The sequence below is a fragment of the Rana temporaria genome, chromosome 2 (assembly GCF_905171775.1).
Source record: "Rana temporaria chromosome 2, aRanTem1.1, whole genome shotgun sequence".
Lineage (NCBI taxonomy): Eukaryota > Metazoa > Chordata > Amphibia > Anura > Ranidae > Rana > Rana temporaria.
In genome coordinates this window covers 131,685,674-131,703,854 of record NC_053490.1, presented here as the reverse complement: position 1 = coordinate 131,703,854, position 18,181 = coordinate 131,685,674, and the positions used below count along the sequence as shown (strand labels likewise).

General features: G+C 44.4%; 1 protein-coding gene across 3 annotated transcripts in view; it reads right to left on the bottom strand.

Moving 5' to 3' along the window:
* LOC120929518 (SAP domain containing ribonucleoprotein) overlaps positions 1 to 18,181 on the bottom strand; it is a 91,114-nt gene that overhangs the window by 71,798 nt on the left and 1,135 nt on the right. For 2 of the 3 annotated variants that reach the window (XM_040341063.1, XM_040341065.1), the window contains exons 2-5: positions 13,307 to 13,406; positions 10,286 to 10,348; positions 5,928 to 5,974; positions 3,664 to 3,761 (exon numbers count right to left, since the gene is read on the bottom strand). In XM_040341063.1, the coding sequence (XP_040196997.1) occupies positions 3,664 to 3,761; positions 5,928 to 5,974; positions 10,286 to 10,348; positions 13,307 to 13,406 (308 nt within the window). The remainder of the gene's footprint in view (positions 1 to 3,663; positions 3,762 to 5,927; positions 5,975 to 10,285; positions 10,349 to 13,306; positions 13,407 to 18,181) is intronic. The other variant, XM_040341064.1, reaches the window with a different exon arrangement.

Sequence of the window (18,181 nt, the reverse complement as noted above, 5' to 3'; positions counted from 1 at the left end):
ATAGCGCGGTCTTACCCCGAAGGGTCCAGGCGCATGTGGGCCAATTTAGACAGGATCCGATTAACCTACCAGCATGTCTTCAGAGTGTGGGAGGAAACCCACGCAGACACAGGGAGAACATGCAAACTGAGGAGCCATGGCCTATGGGCAGCCTTTTATAATGCAAATCCCTAATAAAACCACATCAATACAAGGCACTTTCAACCTCTTTCCTGACCATGACATTGTTCAGCTTTCATCGCTGTTGCACTTTGAATGACATTTGCGTGGTCATGCAACACTATAACCAAATTCATTTATCGTTTTCTTCACACAAATGGGGCTTTCTTTTGTCGGTAATCGCTGCTGTTTTTTTTGTTTGTTTTTTAATAAAAAGGACAATGTTTTTCTGTCAGTAAATTTTGTAAATAAGTAATATTTCTCCTTCACTAATGTGCGCTAATGAGGCGGCACTGATGGGCCCTGATGAGGTGGCATATGGACAGGCAGCGCTGATGTGCACCAAAAAGCAGCACCGACAGGCATCAGCAATGGGCATTGATTTATGTCACCGATTGGTGGAACCGCTGGGGCTTTTTTTTTTTTTAGCTTTGGTAAACTGTCAAACGTGAATCAGAGGATTTACCTATTTTAAATAAAATGTCAATTACTTACTTATGTATGTATGACAAGCTCAAGAACCCATTGCAGGATAAATATTAAAATGTGCATTAGAGCAGTGGTCATCAACCCTGTCCTCAGGGTCCAGATCCAGATTTTATGTATTACATTGGGGAAATGCAAACTAGAATACTGCAATCACTGAGCAGCAAATGATATCATCTGTGATGTATTTCAGCTATCTTGCAAACCTGGCCTGTTAGTGGGCCCTGAGGACAGGGTTGATGACCACTGCATTAGAGAGCACCTGCCAGGATATATAGAGCAGAACACCACATAGCAGGATCATTACCGTATATACTCGAGTATAAGCCAAGTTTTTCAGCACAATTTTTTGTGCTGAAAATGCCCCCCATGGCTTATACTCGAGTCACATTTTTGCGCCTGATCTCCCGAACTTTGGGGACCCGGTACCGGCCAGCCTTAGGTCCCCTGGACCCCAAACTTGGCACACATGTAGCCCCACCCTTCCTCTACAAGTGTTGTCTGGGGGACCTACAGCTGGGGAACACCAATTTTTCAAAGCTGGGCACCCCTTTCATAGACTCCCATGTTAAACGTCAGTCTAGGCATGGGCACAGTGAGGCATGCAGATGGGCACAGTGAGGCATGCAGATGGACACAGTGAGGCATGCAGATGGACACAGTGAGGCATGCAGATGGACACAGTGAGGCATGCGGATGGACACCCTAGGCTTATACGCGAGTCAATACGTTTTCCCATTTTTTTTGTGGTAAAATTAGGTGCCTCGGCTTATATTTCAGGTCGGTTTATACTAGAGTATACACGGTATTTCATGAACAGAAAACACCTGGCAGAATATTAAATGCAGAAGCACCCATAGCATAAATATTACACGAACACCATAAAACACCCACCAGGAGAAATATTATGAGAGCTTTAGAGGACCTCAATGTGCAAGCATCCATGGCAGGATACATATAATAAAAACATTACAGGTCCCCTGCCAGTATAACCATCATAGGAGCACCCACGGCAGGAGAAAGGTTATGAGCACATTAGTGCAACAATGGTGAGAAAAATACACTGTAGAAGCGCACAGCAAAATATATTTGAATAAAACAGCATTGCTAAAATGTTGTTTATTTGTGATGCATACAACATCTTCAGCTAGTTTATTTCTGTTGCTTTGGGATACAACTCAGCTCTGCCATGGTCCCTGAATCATGCAGCTTTGTGACTTATCCTTAGGCAGAGGAAATAAACAATTGCTTGCGTACATAAATCCACAGCCAAAAGGAACAAAAAGAAGAATCAGTTTTGTAGAAGTTGCAGGATAGATTGCAAAAGTCAATATGAAGAAAAAAAACATTCTCTGTTGGAGAACCTTGCTAAGCAATATTTGCATCCAAACAGGTCACACATTGCCCAAAGATTACCAGAAAAAAAAAAAAAAAGTTTGTCGTATATAGAAATTTTCTAACACAGAAATATGGGAAAAATTTAGAAACTTTTTTTTTACAGCTACTCAACCTCAGCATGCTATAGCATCATTATGATGTAGGGGAGGGGTGGGCAGACAATAGTGTTCAGGGCATCCTTCCATGTCAGAAATTTAGTTTGCAAAAAATTCAGGTAAAAGTGTTACAAAAAGGTTTTAATCAGCGAGTTCAATAGCTGCACACTTCAAAACATACAGTTTCTCCATTTGATCAGAGTGTTATCAAATGCTAAGAGGACTTTGGTCAGTGGTAAAAACCTGCAAAACCTTCCAAGCTTTTTCACGATGCTACAATTTACACAGTATAGTGCAATGAGTATTCTGACACCGTGCAATACATGCAAATGAGGCAGACTTTTTAGACCAAAGAGAAAACTAAAAATATCTCGTGCCCAGTGCATAAAATGTGTAAATAAATAATTCCTGTGAATTTAGCTGCTGCGGATTAAAACAAGTGCTATATAAATCAAAACACTGAATACAAAAGTCAATTGCATAAATAAAACCACGCTGCCCTAAACCTTCATAGACAAAATATAATGCATGACCATGACAGACATGCTATAGCGATACAAAATATCATTAAGGCGAAGTAATCATATAAAAAGAAATGTGCATCTTCTTGTTGGGGCACACGCTGATTCACTATACATGCACAGCTCAGGCCATTTTTCTTCCACATACCCAGTGCTGTTTCTTATAGGCACCTACAAATGCAAGTGTAAATTTTAAATACGTTTTATGCTACGAGACCCTTCCTGGTATTTTATTTGTGTGCATGACGGTACACCATCTGAGAAGGACCCATAGGAACAAGCCATTGGAGACTTAGGGGTATATCCCTATACACAACCACTACTACTGACCTGACTAGCAATAGTAGGGCAACAACTTGTGGCGAGTGTGTGTGGGAACACTGGAGGCACTGGGAAGTGGAGCACCCGTTTTGTTTACAACTGCACGAGCACTTGATTTGGGACTTTAGGCCCCTTTCACACAAGCTGCCCGATCAGGTCCAGCTATCAGTTTTTCAGGTGGACCAGATCAGACCCTTCAGTCTCCCCTATGGGGCGGCAGATGTCAGCGGTGACATCCGATCCTGTCTGCAAAATCCAAATGGATGGTGGTCCTATTTTCCATCTGTATAGCGGATCGGATGAAAACAGACAGGCGGAGACAGATCTGTCATTCGCCTGCTTAGCGGGGGATCAGCAGAGCAACCCCCCCTAAACAAATGGAGTCTGTCAAACAGAGGCACCCACGTGAAAGAGGCCTTACTTGGATTTATTTACCGTTTATGATTACTTCGCATTAATGTTATTTTGTAACGCTATAGCATGTCTGTTATGGTCCCGTTTTATATTTTGTCTATGAAGAGCAGCGCGGTTTATTTATGATTAGACATTTCAGACAGTTAGCCTCAATGTACTTTTGGTACAGAATTTTGCATTTAAATGCCTTCAGCTCCAAACTCAGAAAAATAGTGCAAAGCCAACCCTCAAAGTGGAGGTTCTAAAGATGACAAGATAGTTGATCTTACATTTCTCCTGCTTTGCCAGAAGGCTCCTCCTCCTCTTCCTCTTCCTCCTCCTCTTCCTCTTTCTTCTCGGGAACATCTGCAGGTTTTTGCTCTTCTTCCTGAAAATATAGAAAATAATAAAATCTCTAAACAAAAGTTTTTGGACACTGTGAAACTGCTACAATACATTCAGCTTTACAAATAAATTTATTAGGATTTCAGTATTTTAACCTTTTCGCTGCCAGAAGCGTTTTTTGCACACATATTTAAAAACTCATTTTAGGCCTGAAGATTACACACAACCCCCAAACATTATATATTTTCTAAAAGCAGACACCCTAGAGAATAAAATAGTGGTAGTTCCAATTTTTTAAGTCTGACGAAATTACCACAAAGGCTCTAGGAAATGCAAAATTTCAGTAACATACACATTTAAAGTAAGTTCTAGAAAAAAAAAAAATCAAAACAACCAACCCATATTTTTGGTAAAATAAAACAGATGAGGTTGCACAAGAGTCTGCCTGTCAGTTTTACAAACAATTCCGGTGGCTGTTCACACACCGGATTGTGTGTGAACCTCTAGCCCCCCCCCCCCCCCCCGCTGTCAGGTACATAAAATATACAGTGCAGATTGTTTTGCACTCCTGTGACCCATTTTCAGCAGAAAGCGAGCAGAAGTCCACTCTCTGCTGACGTCACCAATTTCAGACTGACATCCGACTCCGCAAGCCGCTAAGAACCCGAGACGGCTGCTCCGCCTCTCCATAGCTTAGTGCTCCAATGAGCAAGGAGAGGGAAGAGCAGAGCTGGGACTGACAGACAGTCTACAGCTCTCTGTTCACAGAGCTCTGAAGACCAAACGATCGCTGGTGTTCAATTGCTTGGTTGCATTGGACCCATGCTGCATCCGCCGATTCAGGGAAAAAAAAATTAATAATTCTTTACTTCTCATAAAGTAAAATTTACAGGTCTTATCCCTCCCTCAGTCTGTACCTGCACAGTGAAAGGAGAAGGAGCACATTGATCAGCTCAAATTTATGTCACTCTCCTCTCTACCAGCATAATCCTTGTTAGCACAAAAGCACTGCAGCACAGCTGAAAGGCTCCTTTATTGCTTCTCCCTCTTCCAAACTGAACTCTGCTATACAGGGAATGCGAATGGCTTATTCAGGTACTTACACGGTTTGCATTGATGAAAATATATTTAGGGCCCGTTTACACTAAAATGCAGTGTGGGAAACCTGCGTTCCCACATGGCTTCCTGCACGGTATTTGAATTACACTGGCCTTGCAATCTGCTGTGGGGGTCAGTGCAATATTAACGACACCCCAAACACTGGTCGCAAATGCAGTACATGGTACAAAAGTACCATGTGGTTGCCATGCATTTCAAATAGTAGTGCATGCACTACTTTTGGCACAGTGAGATTTCAGCCTATTCAAAATGAATAGGCTGAAATCACACTGCATGTGAATCACCCAGTGTTCCTGTGCGATTCACATGCAGTTCCTAGTGGCGGTGGGTGGCTCACTTTTACAGCCCTTGGGAGCCTTGTCCCCCCTTCACTCCCCCAGCGCCACTTGGCTGTAAGGAGTTGGGTTAGCTGCCCACAGAAGAGATTTAGGAACATCTGTTCCCCCGATCTCTAACTAGTGAAGCCAAAATTAACAAGGAATGTGTCACTTTTGGTTTCAGGGCGGTGTTTCCCTTGCCATTATAGCTAATAACACATCTGATCAAACACAATCTGTGTTCTCTGCAAATTAAGGGAATTTTTTGGGGACTCCCAGACCACCAGAACAAGTGTCATCTTTGGTAGATTTCCCTTCTATTACTTTTCTGGGGACAACGTAAATTTGGGATTTTCTTTTACTTACAGCGATAATGGTAAACAGGACAAATAGAGAGGGTGAATCTCCCTAACGGGCACAGACCGCAATAAAAGCTGACAAGCATTCTAATCCCTCTGCTACATTGTTTGCAGCCATTTTACAGGTTTGCACAATTTTAAATATTGACACAATACATTGATTTGGTATCCATTTACTTGGTGCAAAATGTAAAGAAGATAAAGTAGGTACTATATTGTAATTGTGTGCATTAAAATGTATTTTGTATAAGGTTTCATAAATTCCTTTGCAAATATTGTGCAACATAAAAAATTGCAACAACCACAATACTATTCTCCAGGGCCTCTGCTTTTGGAAAATATATCATGTTTGGAGGTTCCCAGTAATTTTGTTTTTGCTAGAAAAAGACTGCAGGTGGTTAAAAATGGTATTACCTCTGTTTCATCACCTAGAACATCTTCTTCATTGGCATCTTCTTCAGCTGTTGGGTAAACAAGGAAACGTTACATTTTAAGACTATGTTCATTTTAAGTGTAAGCCAGCAATTTCTAAGTGATAAAATAGAACTATAGGCAAAAAAAATTTTTTGGAGTAAAGGAGGGGAGGGGGGGGGGGGGGGTTATAACTCCTAACTTCCTGTCTCATAGCCAAAACACGTAGTGAGAGGAAATTCAGGTCACCCAAAATCATGTCCCCATTGGAAGATTTCCCCTTCATTCTCTTTCTGGGGGCAACCTAAAAATTTGGGACTTTCATTTACCCAAACAGGCGTACAGACAGCAATTAAAACCCAATAGGTTTTCTAATCCATCTCCACTGTCCAAAATTAAAAAAAAATTAAAAAAGTCTCTATTATAATTTCAATACCGGGCACTTACACCCCCCTTCCTGCCAGGCCAATTAGCTTCAACTGTCACACTCTGAATGACAACTGAAAACGCTGTACCCAAATTAAATGTTTAATCATTTTTTTTCACACAGAGCTTTTTTTTGGTGGCATTTGGTATTTATTCACCACTGGGTTTGTTTTGTTTTTTGTCTTTTGCAAAAAAATTAAAAAAGTTATTTTTTTAAGTTTGTCATAAATCAGGCGCACCAACTTTAAAAATGTAAAAATATACTAATATACAAATGCTTTGTTACTGCAGGGCAAAGTGACATGTTCATATTAATGCAGGCCCCTGAAGCAGCTTACGTGTAACTTTCCTATGTTCCAAAACGGCACTGAATATCAAATCAACATTTCATATTTCCAGTCACTCCCCTTCCTCCCATGTGACAGTTCTGGAGAGAGTCATTCTATGTAGGGTTGTCCCGATACTAGTATCGGGACCGATACCAAGCATTTGCCCGAGTACTTGTACTCTGGCAAATGCTCCCGATGCTTCATCCGATACTTGTCCTGTGTCCTCCTCCAGCCCCCCTCCCTTTTTCTGCAGTCTCTATCCCTTTTTCTGCAGTCTCTATCCCCCCCCGCGGTGGTTTCCTTGTCCTCCGTGTCCCCTGCTGTTTCCTTCTCCCTCCGTGTCCCCCGCCGCTGTTTCCTCCTCTTCCCCGTGCCCCCGCCGCTGTTTCCTCCTCTTCCCCGTGCCCCCGCCGCTGTTTCCTTCTCTCCTCCGTGTCCCCCGCTGTTTCCTTCTCTCCTCCGTGTCCCCCAATGTTTCCTCCTCTCCCCCGTGCCCCCCCAATGTTTCCTTCTCTCCTCCGTGTCCCCCGATGTTTCCTTCTCTCCCCCGGTTCCTTCTCTCCTCCGTGTCCCCCGCGGTTTCCTTCACTCCCCCGTGGCCCCCGCTGTTTCCTTCTCTCCCCCGTGGCCCCCGCTGTTTCCTTCTCTCCCCCGTGGCCCCCGCTGTTTCCTTCTCTCCCCCGTGGCCCCCGCTGTTTCCTTCTCTCCCCCGTGGCCCCCGCTGTTTCCTTCTCTCCCCCGTGGCCCCCGCTGTTTCCTTCTCTCCCCCGTGGCCCCCGCTGTTTCCTTCTCTCCCCCGTGGCCCCCGCTGTTTCCTTCTCTCCCCCGTGGCCCCCGCTGTTTCCTTCTCTCCCCCGTGGCCCCCGCTGTTTCCTTCTCTCCCCCGTGGCCCCCGCTGTTTCCTTCTCTCCCCCGTGGCCCCCGCTGTTTCCTTCTCTCCGCCGTGGCCCCCGCTGTTTCCTTCTCTCCCCCGTGGCCCCCGCTGTTTCCTTCTCTCCCCCGTGGCCCCCGCTGTTTCCTTCTCTCCCCCGTGGCCCCCGCTGTTTCCTTCTCTCCCTCGTGGCCCCCGCTGTTTCCTTCTCTCCCCCGTGGCCCCCGCTGTTTCCTTCTCTCCCCCGTGGCCCCCGCTGTTTCCTTCTCTCCCCCGTGGCCCCCGCTGTTTCCTTCTCTCCCCCGTGGCCCCCGCTGTTTCCTTCTCTCCCCCGTGGCCCCCGCTGTTTCCTTCTCTCCCCCGTGGCCCCCGCTGTTTCCTTCTCTCCCCCGTGGCCCCCGCTGTTTCCTTCTCTCCCCCGTGGCCCCCCAGAACGGTCAGGATGGAGAGCGGTGGTAGGAGCCGGTAAACCCGGCTCCTTACTGTTCCGAATGGACAGAGTCAGCGATGACTCTGTCCATTCACAGAACTGAAACATCGTAAACTGTGATTACAATGTTTCAGTTTATGAATGAAGAGAAGACGCTGTCTTCTCTGCATTCATTTTCAGCGCAGCTGAGACTGCTGAGAAAAGAACTGAGGAATCCGTTTCCCTAGTACCTTTCTCTGTCTCAAAGGGGAGATGTCAGAGGTCTGTTAAGACCCCTGATATCTCACCAAAACCCCCCCCCCCCCCCAACAGGGCTGATTTAAAAAAAAAAAAATGCAATAAATTAATAAAATAATAAAAAAATGTAAATAGTAATAAAAAATTTAAAAACACACTGACAATCCACTACCCCCTCCCCCCCTCTAAAAAAAAAATAAAAAAAAAAAAAAGCCACTGTAAAAAATAAAAATAAAAAACCCCACTGTCACATCACATTAAGAAAAAAAAAAAGTATCGGTATTCGGTATCGGCGAGTACTTGAGAAAAAGTATCGGCACTTGTACTCGGTCTTAAAAAAGTGGTATCGGGACAACCCTAATTCTATGCTATGAAAGCAGGGATAGTCCTCAACCCTATGTGAGCTCCAAGTCATGTAAATGAATGGCAATGATTGGCAAGGTAGCAATGGGAGGACAAGTGTAAACATCTGCAGGGTGGGAGCATTGAAGGATGCCTGCTGGTTTCCCCTGCATGAGCAGAACATCTCATTATACACATAGATTTTCAAATCAATAGAAAGAAAAAGTAGCTTCTGTGATCAAAGAAGGCTAAAACACGTGATACAAAATCATTCATATACAGGTGCATCGCCAAAAAATTGAATATCAATTTTTTTTTATTTATTTCAGCAATTAACCCCAACTGTACTGTCCACCCGGTTTAGTTAGCATATGTATTTTTGTTTAATGGTCTGTATATTTAATGCTCCAAATTTATATAATTAAAAAAACTGGAACTTCTATTTTATATAGATTCATTACACACAGAGTGATATATTACAAGTATTTCTCTTTTAATTTTGACAATTATGGCTTACAGCTAGTGAAACCCCAAGTTTCAGTATCTCAGAAAATTTTAATATTGTGAAAAAGTTCAATATTGTAGACTCATGGTGTCACACTCTAATCAGCCAATTAACTCAAAACTTTTAAATGGTCTCAGTCTGGTTCAGTAGGTCACACAATTATGGGGGAAACTGCTGACTTGACAGTTGTCCAGAAGACAGTCATTGACACCCTCCACCACAAGAAGGGCAAGTCACAAAAAGGTCATTGCTAAATAAGCTGGCTGTTCACAGTGTGCTGTATCCAAGCACATTGATGGAAAGTTGAGTGGAAGGAAAAGGTGCACAAGCAACAGTGATAACCGCAGTCTTGAGAAGATCGTGAACCAAAGACCATTCAAGAACTTGGGGGAGATGCACAAGGAGTTTACTACGGCTGGTGTCAGTGCTTCAAGAGCCACCACATACAGAATCCAGGACATGGGCTACAACTGTCACACTCCTTGTGTCAAGCCACTCCTGAACCAGAGACAACGTCAGAAGCATCATACCTGGGCTAAGGTGAAAAAGCACTGGACTGTTGCTCAGTGGTCCAAAGTCCTCTTTTCGGATACAAGTCAATTTTGCATTTCATTTGGAAATCAAGGCCCCAGAGACTGGAGGAAGAGTGGAAAGGGACAGAATCCAAGTTGCATGAGGTCCAGTGTGAAGTTTCCAGTCAGTGATGATTTGAGAAGCCGTGTCATCTGCTGGTGTTGGTCCATTGTGTTTTATCAAGTTCAAAGTCAGCACATCCCTCTACCAGGAAATTTTGGAGCACTTCATGCTTCCCTCGGATGACCAGCTTTATGGAAATGCAGATTTCATTTTCCAGCAGGACTTGGCACCTCCCCACAATGCCAAAAGTACCAATACCTAGTTTAATTATGGCATCACTGTGCTTGATTGGCCAGCAAACTCACCTTACTTAACCCCATAGAGAATCTGTGGGGTATTGGTCAAGAAGATGAGACACCAGACCCAACAATGCAGATGAGCTGAAGGTCGCTATCAAAGAAACCTGGGCTTCCATAACACCTCAGCAGTGCCACAGGCTGATCGCCTCCATGCCACGCCACATTCATGCAGCAATTCATGCAAAAGGAGCCCCGACCAAGTAATGAGTGCATATTATACTGTACATGATATACTTTTCAGAAAGCCAACATTCCTGTATTAAAAATCTTTTATTATTGGTCTTACGTAATATTGTGATTTTCTGAGATACTGCATATTCGGTTTTCACTAGCTGTAAGCCACAATCATCTATATTAAAAGAAAGAAACACTTGAAATATATCACACTCTGTGTAATGAATCTATATAAAAAGTAGAGGAGTTTCATTTTTTTAATTGAATTACATTTTTTGATATTCACATTTTTTATGATGCACCTGTATGCTACCAAATATCAAAGCATGCTATTGAGCTTACTCTGTAATGAAATGCAAACAGCAATGCTGATGTGCAAAAGGCAGAATTTCTAAGCAACTAGTTTTTAGTTTACTGTAGTCGGGATCAGCTTAAAATAATTTGATTGTTTACTACAGGTAGTACTGCACTTTAAGTATACCTAAACCCCCCCACCAAAAAAAAGAAAAATATTGCAGGTTGGTGTCACGGCTGCATTCTTTTCTGTTATCAATCTTCTTTTAAATTTTCACCTTGGTAATCCTGTAAATATTACACTTTGTCCCAGGGTGGCTACATCACTCCTCCACTGTGTCTATGGAGGGAGCCATGGCTGTTACTTTAAGCTGTGATCCTAATATGGACTATAAAACAAGTTTTTATTTCTTCATCTCCATTACATGGGAGGCAGGGCAATTGATCATTTTCAGAAGATGGCCAAGAAGGGTGCAGCTCACAGGAAGTGATAAGGACACTGCATTTCTGGCAAGACCAACAGGTATTTTCTGTACTTGCTGAACATGTCCTTAGCTTGTTTTGCTTTAGTTTAGTTAACCTTCAACACATCATCAATGTCTTACTGAACAAGCCCAAATTAAACTTTTCCCTGAACATCCAATGACCACAGTAATATTTTATTTTTCTAAAGTGGGAGTAAGCTCCCTTTTAAGATTTTTACCTATAGGCAAGCCTTATTCTAGGCTTACCTATAGGTACAGTAAATATCTCCTAAACGTGCACATTTAGGAGATATTTACTTTAGATGCAGTCGGTGGTGTGCGCGCTTTGATGGAACCGCATATCCCCGTGCCGTTCGGTAAACAGTGACTCACGCGCGCATGTGCGAGTGCCGTCATATCGTTGAAGCCTTCAAATCCGGAAGGAAGACCAGGTGAAAATGGAAGCACCTTCAGTGGTGACAGCGCACCGCTGGAGGGCTTCCGTTTCAGGCAAGTCTGTCATAATGTGCTAGTATGCGATACTAGCACATTATGACTTAAAGCATTTGTTACCCCAACATTCCATATTCCTGATATGTGTCTGTTGTACCATGTACTTGTATGAGAAAGTATCTGGTTGCCTTTGTATTGCTTCCTTTATGTGAAATCCCTGGTGTTCCTGCTTTCCTATTGCAAAATGACCACACTAAGCAGAACACACTGGGGTCAGTTCTCTAGCTATGCTGGGAACTCAGCCTGCGCTCCTCCAATGATCAGACTTGTTCTGATATACCCCTCCTGCACAGCCTGTCACTGGGAAGCTTAGTGTACTGTTGCTTCTCCTTCCCCAGCTCTTATGCAGCTGAGAACAGAGGATAGATGATCACTTATAAAAAAGGGAAAAAAAAGGTATTTATACACATACAAAATGTTTTTCCCTTTCATTTATATTTTAAACTGAATGGGTTGTTTTACAATCACTTTAAACTGCCCGGTGCCTATTTTTTTTATGAAGTTTACTACCACTTTAATACAATGAATAACAAAACGTCTCAAAGTGTCTAAATTAAGCACTTTTCAATAGATAACCCCCTCTGGGAAGCTCTCTCCCGAGGGTGTCCATAGACGGCATCATTGGATTTGATTGACAGCAGCGGGAGCCAATGGCGCTGCTATCAATCTATTCAATCAATCCTAGGACTTCAAGGAGAGAAGGACGGCAGGGATGCGCCCCCAAAAATTCGGGGATCAGGTAAGTAAAATGGGGGGCTGGACACTGCAAGGTGTTTTTTCACCTTAATGCATAGGATGCATTAAGGTGAAAAAAAACATGTAGCTTTACAGCCCCTTTAAGCCCTCGTTCACACTGGAGCGATTTGTCATGCGATTTGACAGGTCAAATCGTAGCCTATTGCCAGCAATGGCACTGTTCCAATAAGTGCCATGCTGATTTTGCATAGATATAATAGGGTTTGACAAATTTGCTTGGAATCTAGGAGCCAGCTAAAAAAGTTAGGAGCCAGAAAACACGCCCTGTCCCGCCGAGCTTGCGCGCAGAAGCGAACGCATACATGAGTAGCGCCCGCATATGTAAACAGTGTTCAAACCACACATGAGGTATCGCCGCGATTGGTAGAGCGAGAGCAATAATTCTAGCCCTAGACCTCCTTTAACTCAAAACATGCAACCTGTAGAATTTTTTTTAAACGTCGCCTATGGAGATTTTAAAGGGTAAACGTTTGTCGCCATTCCACGAGCAGACGCAATTTTGAAGCGTGACATGTTGGGTATCAATTTACTCGGCGTAACATTATCTTTCACGATATAAAAGAAAATTGGGCTAACTTTACTGTTGTCTTATTTTTTAATAAAAAAAAATGTATTTTTTCCCAAAAAAAGAGCCCTTGTAAGACCGCTGCGCAAATACGGTGTGACAGAAAGTATTGCAACGACCGCCATTTTATTCTCTATGGTGTTAGAATAAAAAATATATATAAAAAATATATATATAATGTTTGGGGGCTGTAATTGGAGGGAAGAAGGAGATGGCAGTGAAAACACTGGGGAATCTCCATTAGAATTTCTGGTTTACTTGTCATGCCAACGGCCACCACAATATGGCACCAGATCACAGAAAGAAGCATAGGCCTGCAGAAGGCCGCGCGGCGGGGGCACACGGAGACACAGGATAGGCACGGTCTTAAAATGGTTATATAAAATCAGGCCTGAAAAATGATGCAATTTAACTACAACAGTCCAAGTAGCCCCATTTTATTTTGGGAAGTTCACTTTAAATACAAAACATTTGCAATCAAGTCATTTTAGATAACATTTTTAACATTAATATAAATTAACAGAAATTGAGCTTTTCCAACCGTGTTCTTCTAGATATGCTTGAAGCCTGCTGATCAGGTCACTCTTATTCCCTTTCACGTCCAAACCTCTGGCCACGCATTCCTGTTTGAGCTCTGCCAGCTGCAGAAATAAAAAAACAAAAATAAAAAAAACTCAGCATTATATTCAACCATATTTTAAAAGTACAGTCACATATCAATGTCTAATGTTTTCTAGTGCAGTTTATTAAGGTAGAATTTCACGTAACCCTAACTTAGTTCTAAAAATGCTCCCTCCCCCCTCCTAACACTAACCTGTGTAAGAGGTATATACTTACCTATTTTTAGCTCGCTACAGGTCATGCGATTCCCTGGTGTCAGCCAGTGGCAGATGCAGGGGAGAGGATAGAGAGTTTAATGCCTGTGAATGCCTCAGAGCAATGACGTCACACAGAGTCTCCTATGGTGCATCCATCGTCGGTGGTCCCTTCTCTGCCTTGCCGAGTATTTGTACCCATTCACTGACTACATATCTCTCTACATCAGTGAAATGTGCATATATGTACACATGCCAACTCCTACAGTGAATGTTTTTATATTCGGTAATGAGTTTATAGGAGCATAGAGATTAGTGAAATATAAATTAGCGAGCTAAAATCATTGAGGTGCAGCCTGTAACCTGGGGGAGTTCCTGCATAGATAACGAGAGCATCTGTTATGCTGCGGTGAACTAGGCGGGTACTGACCGCTGTCATGGGAAGTCGGGCACTTTGCCTGGTGTTATTGTGGCAACTGCGGTCATAATTTGCCTGCCGCCCACCCCCCTGTCTGTGGCCACAAGTGGGGACCTCTGTTCTACTGAACTAGAAAGTGCATGCAATGATAGCCACATCTCAGGGACTGCAAGGAAATTTGGTATATATAGCATCAAAACAGGCCGTTTCTGTAGCTCTACAGCAGGCCAATGAGGAGCATTACAAAAATAGTGGAAAGAAAAGCCTGGAAATTCCTTTTCAAAAAGGAACACACACAAACTTCTGGAACACATGGGCAAGTGGAGCAAGGGAGCAGCTATTGGCGCCAATCTTAGTGTGTGCTCCCTTTTTTTTTTTCAAAAGAATTGCGCAATCCTAAACCATATTACCTTCCAAATCAGTGTAAGAAACAGGGGGAAGTGAAAAACTATTTATATAAACCAACCAGTGAAAAAATATATGAAGAAAAAGTACCGTATTTATCTGCGTATACCGCGCACTTTTTTCCCCATAAAATCAGGTGAAAATCGTGGGTGTGCGATATACGCCGATAGCATACCTCGGAGGGGAAGGAGGGAGACGAGCGCCCGCCGGAAATCACCGAGCCGTCATCTCCTCTCGGCTCTCACGTCACACACGCACAGTCCCGCCTCCACCACCAGCATTGGAGCAGTGTTCTGTCTATCTGGCGGAGGCGGGACTGTGCATTTGCGACGCGACAGCCGAGTGGAGAGGAGATCACAGTAAATCGCCGCTGATAGCGGCCGTTTACCACGGAGCGATCACTTATAAACAAACCGGCGTCATGTGTTGATGCTGGTTCCTCTCTCTGTACCGATCGGTACAGTCTGAGAGGAGAGGGGGGAGAGAGCGGAGGCCACAGCACTGTGGGCTGGATCTGTGACAATTGCAGTCACAGATCCTGCCAGCCATCCCTCCATGCGCAGCTATCCCTGCCCATACTGTGCAATACCACTTCCCGCAGCCAGCCGTCATATGACGTCCTTGACTTTGTGGGGGGGATATCTGAATGATGGGTGCAGCTACAGGCATCATTCAGAAATCAGCTTTTTCAGCCAGCGATTCCCTACACCATAAGAACAATCATAGCGGCTGTTCCGCCGCTTGATTATTCTTACGGGAGGCGAGAGGGGAGGACGTCCTACCCTCTGGTGCTTCTACCAACTCACTGCTACAATCGAAGCCAGAATCATTTTTTTTATTTCAGGCTTTCCAGCCTAGAGGTGAGATGTGGGGTCTTATGCCATATTCCTATTACAAGGGATGTTTACATTTCTTGTAATAGGAATAAAAGTGATCAAAAAATTTATTTTTTGCGGGAAAAACGTGTCTCGGAAGGCTGCAAAGGGAAGAAGGGGGAGAGCTTTTGGCTTAATTCGCCACAGTGAACAGAGTCAGAAGTGGGAGCGGGTATGTGCTTCCCCCTCCCTACCAAATGGATATGAAGATACCCTGTGTCTTGGGATGTACAATAAAGAAATCATGACACATGAAAGAAATAGGCATGACATTGCTTCTGGATTACTAGATCCGAGACCCGAACGAAGCATCGGCTTTGTTTGGGTCTTTGGCCAGCCAGCGGACATGCCGGTTTGTTGTTCGGGCCTCCTGGCGGGATGGGAGAGCCCGGGGGAGCGCCCCTGAGGAGGGGTTGATATCCCCTCCCGCTGTTTGTAATAACAGCCGAGCGGCTGCTGAGCCACATCGCTTGTTATTACAATAAAACCGACCGTCCGCTCTAAAGAACAGTACCGGCGGGATTCCTGCAGCTGCAGGTATCACCCTGGTAAAACCCCTTGAAGCAATATTGGTCTAGTTTGAGATCGATTTTTTCAGAAAATGCTAATATCGGACGCCGATTGTCATTCAGTCAATCCCTACTTTAAAACTTTTTCTGCGAGATCCATACGTTGCACAGAACTGACAGCGGGGGGTTTCGCACACAATCCGGTTGCTGCAGCCACTAACATTGTGTGTGTGTGTGTGTGAGACAAACAAACAGGCAGACTCCTGCCTGTCAGGTGAAAGCATTCAGGTGGCTGCACTGCCACCCGATTGCTTACACACGCCCCCGGTACCGGCGCTTGCCCCCCGCCGCAACATTTTCCAGGCTCAGCTTGCCCATCTGCGGGCCCAGGAGCTACATGGCAGGTGCTGGTGGCTGGAAGGGAAGAAAAAGAGTGCACACACGTCCACTCAGCTCCCCTTCTTTTTGTGACCCAGAAAGCGACGAGGTCACTTCTGGTTCAGCCTCTAGTATAGCTGAGAAGTAATGTTTTGCAGTGCGATTTTCCATTGTAAAACATGCAGTGGAGCCCAGAGGAGAAAGGCAGGGTCGTCTAGACCCTGCCTGTCTCATTACAGAGAACCGATCACCTAAAAATCATCCCCTAGGGGACAAAAGGTTCCCTAGGGGATGAGAAAAAAAGTAAATTCCCTCACCCACAAATATACACACACGTACAAAAACGTAAATGCATACGTCGGGGATGCCTATGCATGAAAACATTTGCGATACACGTAACATATTGCTGCACATGCCAGAGAGAAAGATACAATTCTAACACAAGACCTCCTCCGTAACTCCAAACTGATACCTATGGGGGGCTTTTGCAGCGTCGCCTTTAGAAAATATAGGGTACTGAAGTCTGGAATGTTAATCATCTATTTACTCGAGTGACATGAAAAAATTAGAACTGCAAGTATTTTATTCGCTGGGGTGTCTGCTCTCAAAAAATATACGTTTGGGAGTTTCGTGCAATCTTCAGGGCTAAAATTATTTTTTTAAACTTGTGCAAAAAATACTAAATAAAAGCAAAAACGGCTCTGGCAGCGAAAGGGTTAAAGTGGTTGTAAACCCTAACATACCACTTTTACCTACAGGTGAGCCTTATAGTACCGGAAATATCTCCAAAACCTGCACGGTTTAGGGGATATATGCCATATACGCTTGCGCCGACGTCATCTGCGCATGCATGGGATTCCACGGCCCCAGAAGGAAAAGGGGTGAAGATGGACACGGCCACCAGCGGGGACATCCCAGGCTTCGTTTGCAGGCAAGTGGCACATAATGGGCTAGTATGAGTGAAAACGTTAGTGATACATACTTTGTGATGCATACTAGCCCATTATGCTTTTACTTTGCAGGGAACAAAAGAGGAAGCAAGACCCATCAGGGCTTACTTCCTCTTAAAAGAAGCTTGGCAGATGCCTGGTGTATGTGTATCTCTTAGACCCCTTTCACACTGAGGGCGTATTGCAGGTGCTATAGCGCTAAAAATAGAACCTGCAATCCGCCCTTAGACCCCTTTCACACTGAGTTTTTCAGGGGGTTTAGCGCTAAAAATAGCACATAAAGACCGCCTGAAAAACTCCTGCCCTGCAGTCTCAGTGTAAAAGCCCGAGTGCTTTCACACTGAGGCGATGCGCTGGCTGGACCGCTCCAAAAGTCCTGCTAGCAGCATCTTTGGAGCAGTGTGTTTACTGCACCTCCACCGCTCCTTCCCATTGAAAACAATGGGACACCGCGGCGTTATTAACCCTTTTTTGGTCACTAGCGGGGGTTAAAACCGCTAGTGGCCGAAATGGTCCGCAAACTCGCCCATAACTTCGGCATCTTTGGAGTGTTGTGTATACCGCTCCTCCACCGATGCTGCCCATTGAAATCAATGGGACAGCACGGCTACACCGCCCGCAATCAGCAGAGCATTGCGGGCAGTTTTAACCCTTTCTCGGCCGCTAGCGGGGGTAAAACCGCCCCACTAGCGCCCGAAATGGGCTGCAAATACACCCCATAACATCGGCTGTAAAAATAGCTGAGTTTTACCGCCAACGCTATGGGCAGCTCAGTGTGAAAGGGGTCTCATACCTGCAATACCTCCAAAACAAAAGTGACTCTCAGCCCGCATTCACACTGTAACGCCGCGTACGCGGCGTATTTTGCCGCGATTTTTTTTTTTTTTTAACAAGACATTGCATTGATGTCTATGGCCGAACGCCAATGCCGCCTGAAAAAAAGGGTCCGGGACTTTTTTTCAGGCGTATGGCGTTTCGATGTGAACCATCTCATAGACATCAATACAAATTCGCCCCTCCGGCGTATCGAGCGTTTTGTCGCCTAGGTGTGAATGGAGCCTAAAGG